The sequence below is a fragment of the Pteropus vampyrus genome, unplaced genomic scaffold (genome assembly GCF_000151845.1).
Source record: "Pteropus vampyrus isolate Shadow unplaced genomic scaffold, Pvam_2.0 Scaffold56, whole genome shotgun sequence".
Classification (NCBI taxonomy): Eukaryota; Metazoa; Chordata; class Mammalia; order Chiroptera; family Pteropodidae; genus Pteropus; species Pteropus vampyrus.
This window is the reverse complement of record NW_011888837.1, coordinates 5,385,572-5,394,352: the sequence shown is the minus strand read 5'-3', so window position 1 is coordinate 5,394,352 and position 8,781 is coordinate 5,385,572. Positions and strand designations below refer to the sequence as shown.

The window sequence follows — 8,781 nt, the reverse complement described above, 5'->3', positions numbered from 1 at the left end:
AGTTTATGGATCTGTAACTTCCGTTTGTCACACTCGAAGCAAAACTTTGTCAAATGAAACACTGGAAACTTTAAGAATCAATATAATGAGACAGTGAAAGTGGGTTTTAGTAAGAGATTGGAAATTTCTGGAGGAAATCTCAATGAGTATACATCAAAGGAAAGAGGCTCTCGCAGTCAAGCATTTTCCCAATGCGTTAATATTAGGAATAATTTCTCTCGCCCTTTGCCATGTAATTTTGATCATCTGTAAAAGATAAGAGGCATGCAAAGAAAATAAACATGATAAAATCCTACTTTTCATTATGATGATTCAGAGAATGTCTAAATTGAGTAAATGATCTATGAAGAATGAGTCGCTCATAAGTGAAATGTTTGCTTGAGTTTATTGAATAGCATTAGATCAATAAGAAGCATTATAGAATTAGATACCAGAGACCAACAACAACAACAAATATGTGCAAAAGATGTAAGTAAAAAAGTTTGTCAAAGCAAATGTGTAAAAGAATACATCCTTTAAATGCTTTTACTGAATAGTCTATGAATTTAAGTCTAGAGATCTGTGAATGTTATTAGTTTTTATCTGTGACAATAAATCTTATAAAAGAACTCTGTGAAAGTAGAAAACGGACCCCATTCCTCTTCCTAGTGAGCTTTTGAATGGAAGATGTCTACTATGTGGACCCCTCTTCCCTTGTCAGGCTGAAGTTCCATGGGTTTCCCAGGCTGCTTTTTGAGTCTCTTATGGAAGCCTTCTCTCCTTAGGTGTAAGATGATGGAACTGCATCCCATCATTCCCTTCTTGATTCAAGCCAAATGTTCAGGTTTGAGGTTTAAATTCTCATTCCCTTATTATTTATTTTTTTTTTAGGAAAAGTTAGCATTAGACAATAGGTATATTACTATCAAAAGAAGCTTATATGATTAATAACCAAGTAACTATCCTCAAAGAAACTTTCCTCCCTAATGAATAAAAGTACAAACCCCATATATGTAGGATACTGTATTCAAAAAAGTTCAAGTTTGCCCTATCAGCCTCTGCAGGGTTTTTTTTTACATGTATTCTCATGCTTGCTTGTATGAGGAAGCTCTTTTTCTTGGAAAGGATTCAACAGGACAGAAAAATAAACCCAGAGCAGGAATGAGGGGGAAATGCAGCTGTCCTTAGTGACGATATTGGCATCAGGCTGTCTGTTTCTTAGTTGGAACTGGTGAAACCAATGCTGAATGTTTTTTTCTGTGAAACAAAAACAAGAGAGTCATGCTTAGAGAAAGACCAGAAACTGTGGCTTTCCCCTACACATATCAAGCAAGGAATATTGTAGATATTGGCTTCCAGTTTAGTTTAGTGAGCTGTTAGAATGAATCACACCAACTCTATCTGATAAGTAATAGTAGTGAAGAATTGGCATCAGTCTTAGGAATGTCTCATAAATTTAAAATGGCCCCCATTTTGACTGCCCAGGAAAGGGAAACTCTTCTGTTCAAATTAGAATCTGAAACCCTTCATATGCCTTACTTACGTCCGTACTATTTTCAGAAATGATTGTACCAATTTGGCTTTAGGGTTCAAGCATATAGTTGACTTATTCTTCAAACTGACTCTGGGGGAAAACAAACAAAAATAAAAATAAAACAGTGATACATTTTAGTCAATCCTGCACTTTGTGAAAGAATTGAGTATAAATGTAATTATTCTCAGATGAAGCAAAATTGGAGGTAAGCAGTTTTGGATCTCGAGTAGGTGATTTATAGCATGTGGTCTGAGGAATAAAAAAAGCATCATACAGACCCGTATATGTGAGCCTGTGGAGCTGAATACGAAGCTGACAGAATCTCATAAATCAGAGGTTAGTATTTTGTTGACAACTTTTATAGGTGTTGGAAACAGACCAAATAACTGACTCCAAGATTGGCTTACTTCTAAAGCTATATCACAATATCTTTTAATGTGTTTGACCATTGAGCTCGGGAAAACAAAATAGACTATAAGACACACTTTCTTGAGGATCTTTTACGTGAAAATAATTCAACGAAATTTAATGTGGGAGAGGTTCCAGAGCTGAATGCTCTGAGTGACATCTGCATTTGGTTGAACCACCATTTAGCGAAGCTTTCATTGCTCTAAGAAATAAAGCAATAACAAAGCAGAAATAATAATTAATAGCTGATATTGATAAAGCAGTTACAACGTGCCAGGCATTATGCTCACTAGATAACGTGAATTATCTCAATCTCACAAAAATATTTTTCCAGAGGAACTATTATTTCCTTATCTTCAGATGAGGAACTTGAATCTTAGTGAGTTTAAATAACTTTTTCAAGATTGCATAATAAATGCATAATAGAGCAGGATTCAAATGAAGATTATCTGACTCCAGAACCCACACTTTTAGTCACAGTTTTATATGGTCATAATCTGAATGGCTACCAAGTGCCAGACATGGAGAGGTAGGTGGGGTAGAAGGGGTCAAATTTGTGATGAGAGAGAGAAAACTAACTACGGGTAGTGAACACACAATGCAACATACATATATATATGTATATATATATACGCCTTACTGTTAAACTATACACCTGAAACTTACTGGATTTTGTTAACCAATGTCACCATAATAAAAATTTTTCTAAAAATTGAAGTTAAAGCAAAAAAATTAAGGTGCATTACTTTCCCTGGTTGAGAGGTGAAAGCTTTGAGTCATGACAGAGGAAATGTAATGAAAAGAAAGGAGTCTCAGCTATCTACTCAGCCAGAAGTACTGCTCCCAAATAGGCCATGGCTAGACTTCACATCTTTGAGTCTGAGGACAATTACTGTGGTTTAGTTAGAATTTTAATTGGCAAAGACATTAGTTAAAGTATAAAGCCTTTTAAATTAAAAGTTCCAGATACATTTCAATATCACATATTTTGTTTTTACAAGTTGAATACAATTAGTCTGAGGCCCAGAGCATTGATATCAAAATTGAACAAAAAGTGAGTTAAAAGTCTAAAGTCCAAAAGAAGAGCTGCTAATGAAAGTAAAGTCAGGCACCTTTGCCTAATACTTCAAGGTGTTGCGGGTGCTTGGTTCATTAAAGATAGACCCAAGAAGGAGAAATCAAAGTTCTAAGCAGTGATATGCAAAAGATCAACAGGCTCCATTTAAAATATTCAGTGCAACAATCCAATATTTGTTGAGCCTCTACTACATAACAGGTAAGGGATAAAGCATTGCGAATAGATGAATAAATAATATCTGATCCCTATCTATAAAGAACTTATTTTCTGGCAGGAGTGAAAGAGGTGAGGGAAAACCTGATTATTTCAACATAGTGATGCTGTAATAGTTGCAGCTAATATTTACTGAACATTAACTACTTGCCAGGCACTGTAGCAGAGGCTTTACATGCAATGTGTAGTCTCATTTGGTGTGCTATGGAAAATGCTATGATAGAAGTATCTACAGATTTCCCTGGGAGTACAGAAAAGGGATGGTCACAGAGGCAAGGAGTCATGCCATTTCAATAAAAACCAATATCTATTTGTTATCTATTAAATTTCTTACAGCCACTACTGTACCCTTAGCTTAACTCTTTATCCAGAGTTATGAGACCAAAGTTGATAGAACCTAAAGCTAAAGGACATTTCTGTAAAATAGACCTTTAGACAAAGGACTGTTATAGATATTTATTTTCTGGCTTGTTAACTTTGGGCAACAAAGTGTCTGCTTCTGCTGGCAATTCAAATTTGGTAGATAGAGAAGGGGCTTAGGAATGGAGAAAATGTAGGTGTAATCCTGCCTAAAACTCAATTTCTACATCTGTAAAGGAATGGTAACAATAATACCTTAAGGGGGCTGCTGAAGGAATAAAATGAATGGATGCATGTAAAGCAATTAGCTCCCGGCCACTGCGAAATAAACACTTAACAAACATTGCTGATTCTCAATTCTCAAAGTAAATCACTTTGAGATTCATGAGTAAGAATACTATGTGGCAACATATGATCTGATTTTCACTGGGAATAAGGAATCACAAATATTTTTTCTTGCAACTTACATGATTTCCTGCGTTGGGCAGCCGTTCCCAGGGGGCAGAAATTGAACATTTACAATTTTGCTGAGCAGCTTGAGCACTGACTTGGAAGAGGTCGTTTCAGTGCATTTACATTTTAAATTGGTGTTAAAGGCCTCCAGAACACCTGTAAACACAGTTATTTTAATCTCTTTGGCATATAATTCATTACTAGAATTTAACTACTTTCATATAGTGCATTTAAAGGTTTAAAAATTTCAAGTCAGTTCTTCCACCCATATACCTTTAATACGTGTATTTCCGCTTGTCTGGATCATTTTCAAACATGTTTTACCAAAACCTTAAAAATAAAATTAGCTTTTAAAAAACACAATACCTACTGAAATTTGGTGGAATTATATTGCCACTCAGATAATTGTCTATATAATAAAATTTGAGAACCACACTGTGCAGACTTACAACTCACTTATAATTAATACAGTATAAAATCAACTGATCTTCACTCTCAGCACATAAAAACTGAGGACAAGAACTCAGCACAGAGTCCCTGGAGCAATAATACGCTGTAACAGTTCTTTCTCTTATCATATTTGCCACCCCCTCCCCCAATTCCCCATCAATACCATGGAAGATATTCTTCGTTTTTGTTTAATAAGTTGGTCTTCTACCTCACTTGCAAATCATTACCAAACAAAAAGCCAATAATAAAAATTCAAGACTATTTTTATCCAACAAAAATTATTAGTATTAAACAAATACTATGAGTTATCCTTCTCATGCATTTTAATGAATTCTACTTTCTTTAACCCTAGTTCCTACCACTGTGTTTGACATGTATTTGCAAATACAAGAGACTCAGCTCTCAAGGTGATTACAATTTAGTGGGGGAACCAAATGAGCAAAAACTAAAATAATACAGAATGTTATATTTCACCCAAGGTCCAAACTGCATGATGGGACAGAGGGCTTTGCCAGGAGCAATGGAAAAGTTTTATGGAGGAGGAGTAAGACGAGGGTCCTGAAGAATAAAAATAGCATGTGAAGCAAAATAACAATTGAAAAGAAAATATTTCCTGCATTTTAAGAAAAAAAATTTGTCCTCTAAACTTCAGTCAAGTGTATTATCCTGCACATCCATTTTATTCCTTCAGTTGGTATATATATATACGCCTTACTGTTAAACTATACACCTGAAACTTACTGGATTTTGTTAACCAATGTCACCATAATAAAAATTTTTCTAAAAATTGAAGTTAAAGCAAAAAAATTAAGGTGCATTACTTTCCCTGGTTGAGAGGTGAAAGCTTTGAGTCATGACAGAGGAAATGTAATGAAAAGAAAGGAGTCTCAGCTATCTACTCAGCCAGAAGTACTGCTCCCAAATAGGCCATGGCTAGACTTCACATCTTTGAGTCTGAGGACAATTACTGTGGTTTAGTTAGAATTTTAATTGGCAAAGACATTAGTTAAAGTATAAAGCCTTTTAAATTAAAAGTTCCAGATACATTTCAATATCACATATTTTGTTTTTACAAGTTGAATACAATTAGTCTGAGGCCCAGAGCATTGATATCAAAATTGAACAAAAAGTGAGTTAAAAGTCTAAAGTCCAAAAGAAGAGCTGCTAATGAAAGTAAAGTCAGGCACCTTTGCCTAATACTTCAAGGTGTTGCGGGTGCTTGGTTCATTAAAGATAGACCCAAGAAGGAGAAATCAAAGTTCTAAGCAGTGATATGCAAAAGATCAACAGGCTCCATTTAAAATATTCAGTGCAACAATCCAATATTTGTTGAGCCTCTACTACATAACAGGTAAGGGATAAAGCATTGCGAATAGATGAATAAATAATATCTGATCCCTATCTATAAAGAACTTATTTTCTGGCAGGAGTGAAAGAGGTGAGGGAAAACCTGATTATTTCAACATAGTGATGCTGTAATAGTTGCAGCTAATATTTACTGAACATTAACTACTTGCCAGGCACTGTAGCAGAGGCTTTACATGCAATGTGTAGTCTCATTTGGTGTGCTATGGAAAATGCTATGATAGAAGTATCTACAGATTTCCCTGGGAGTACAGAAAAGGGATGGTCACAGAGGCAAGGAGTCATGCCATTTCAATAAAAACCAATATCTATTTGTTATCTATTAAATTTCTTACAGCCACTACTGTACCCTTAGCTTAACTCTTTATCCAGAGTTATGAGACCAAAGTTGATAGAACCTAAAGCTAAAGGACATTTCTGTAAAATAGACCTTTAGACAAAGGACTGTTATAGATATTTATTTTCTGGCTTGTTAACTTTGGGCAACAAAGTGTCTGCTTCTGCTGGCAATTCAAATTTGGTAGATAGAGAAGGGGCTTAGGAATGGAGAAAATGTAGGTGTAATCCTGCCTAAAACTCAATTTCTACATCTGTAAAGGAATGGTAACAATAATACCTTAAGGGGGCTGCTGAAGGAATAAAATGAATGGATGCATGTAAAGCAATTAGCTCCCGGCCACTGCGAAATAAACACTTAACAAACATTGCTGATTCTCAATTCTCAAAGTAAATCACTTTGAGATTCATGAGTAAGAATACTATGTGGCAACATATGATCTGATTTTCACTGGGAATAAGGAATCACAAATATTTTTTCTTGCAACTTACATGATTTCCTGCGTTGGGCAGCCGTTCCCAGGGGGCAGAAATTGAACATTTACAATTTTGCTGAGCAGCTTGAGCACTGACTTGGAAGAGGTCGTTTCAGTGCATTTACATTTTAAATTGGTGTTAAAGGCCTCCAGAACACCTGTAAACACAGTTATTTTAATCTCTTTGGCATATAATTCATTACTAGAATTTAACTACTTTCATATAGTGCATTTAAAGGTTTAAAAATTTCAAGTCAGTTCTTCCACCCATATACCTTTAATACGTGTATTTCCGCTTGTCTGGATCATTTTCAAACATGTTTTACCAAAACCTTAAAAATAAAATTAGCTTTTAAAAAACACAATACCTACTGAAATTTGGTGGAATTATATTGCCACTCAGATAATTGTCTATATAATAAAATTTGAGAACCACACTGTGCAGACTTACAACTCACTTATAATTAATACAGTATAAAATCAACTGATCTTCACTCTCAGCACATAAAAACTGAGGACAAGAACTCAGCACAGAGTCCCTGGAGCAATAATACGCTGTAACAGTTCTTTCTCTTATCATATTTGCCACCCCCTCCCCCAATTCCCCATCAATACCATGGAAGATATTCTTCGTTTTTGTTTAATAAGTTGGTCTTCTACCTCACTTGCAAATCATTACCAAACAAAAAGCCAATAATAAAAATTCAAGACTATTTTTATCCAACAAAAATTATTAGTATTAAACAAATACTATGAGTTATCCTTCTCATGCATTTTAATGAATTCTACTTTCTTTAACCCTAGTTCCTACCACTGTGTTTGACATGTATTTGCAAATACAAGAGACTCAGCTCTCAAGGTGATTACAATTTAGTGGGGGAACCAAATGAGCAAAAACTAAAATAATACAGAATGTTATATTTCACCCAAGGTCCAAACTGCATGATGGGACAGAGGGCTTTGCCAGGAGCAATGGAAAAGCTTTATGGAGGAGGAGTAAGACAAGGGTCCTGAAGAATAAAAATAGCATGTGAAGCAAAATAACAATTGAAAAGAAAATATTTCCTGCATTTTAAGAAAAAAAATTTGTCCTCTAAACTTCAGTCAAGTGTATTATCCTGCACATCCATTTTATTCCTTCAGTTGTATAAAAACTTACCGCTAGATATTTATTTGCACAAAGATAGCCTTCCCATTTAGACTTGGAAGTCTGCTTCTTTGCAGAAAGCGTGTACTTAAGTACCCCTGCTGTACTTAAAAATGGTCACTCCAGAGCTAACCATGCAGAATTGCATTAGCTGTTCCTTGCAGTAGACCAACTGGTTGAGGTCAATCTTTAAACTCAATAGAGGGTTTGCTCAGAAGAGAGAGCACTGACAGGCAGGACAAAGAAGAGATACATGGAAAGAATTAGTTATAGCAGAGCTGAATCTGAGAAAGGCCAGGAATAGACAAACCAAGTATAAGTCACATGGACTTTGGACTTCTATGGCTAACAATCATAACAATATAAATGCTTCCAGCCTCAAGAATTAAATCCTTAACACCTTACTTTTAGAAATTTAGGAGCGGTGAGCAGTTTTTTCCTTGTTAAGTCGTATTCCCGCCCCTCCTCATTTTCTAATTGAACAAAACAAATTGAAATGGCTGAAGACCATTTCTGTTCAAAGGACAATGACGACATAAGTGAAAGTCCTCACCATGGGCTGGAGAGAGGCTGCTGACCAGCAGTATGAGAAGCAGAGATGCTGGGATAAACTTCATTCTGCCTGAAGGTGGAGTTCAGACTTCAGTTCTGAGTCTAAACCGTGGGTTCTCAGTGCAGGAACTCCTATTTATTTACACCAGTGAGTGCCCTCCCACTGCCTTTGTCAGCTGCATCATCAGATTTAAAAGCCCCCAAATACTGCTGAGTTTGCTTTTGTAAAAACTCCTCTTGCAAATTTTATGAATTTGCTTCAGAGCACTATTAGTATAATAAAATGTGGGGAGAGAAGGAAAAAACATCAGTTTGGAGGTTCCACAGCAATTTCTCTAGGGTTACTATCAATGATTGTGGCTTTGATTGCTTCTCTCAGTGAAGGGTCAACAGGCTTTCTCGTAGGCATTTGAATATATGCTCCATGAAA

At 35.6% G+C, this 8,781-nt stretch overlaps 1 protein-coding gene across 1 annotated transcript; it reads right to left on the bottom strand.

The window, feature by feature from the left end:
• Positions 1-436: 436 nt before the first annotated feature.
• CXCL13 (C-X-C motif chemokine ligand 13) lies at positions 437-8,444 on the bottom strand. Its single transcript, XM_011360580.1, has 4 exons — positions 8,353-8,444; positions 6,669-6,810; positions 1,523-1,603; positions 437-1,236 (listed from the first exon to the last, which is right to left on the bottom strand). The coding sequence occupies exons 1-4, from the start codon at positions 8,414-8,416 to the stop codon at positions 1,182-1,184; spliced, it is 342 nt and encodes a 113-aa protein (XP_011358882.1). The 5' UTR covers positions 8,417-8,444; the 3' UTR covers positions 437-1,181.
• Between the last annotated feature and the right edge of the window lie 337 nt (positions 8,445-8,781).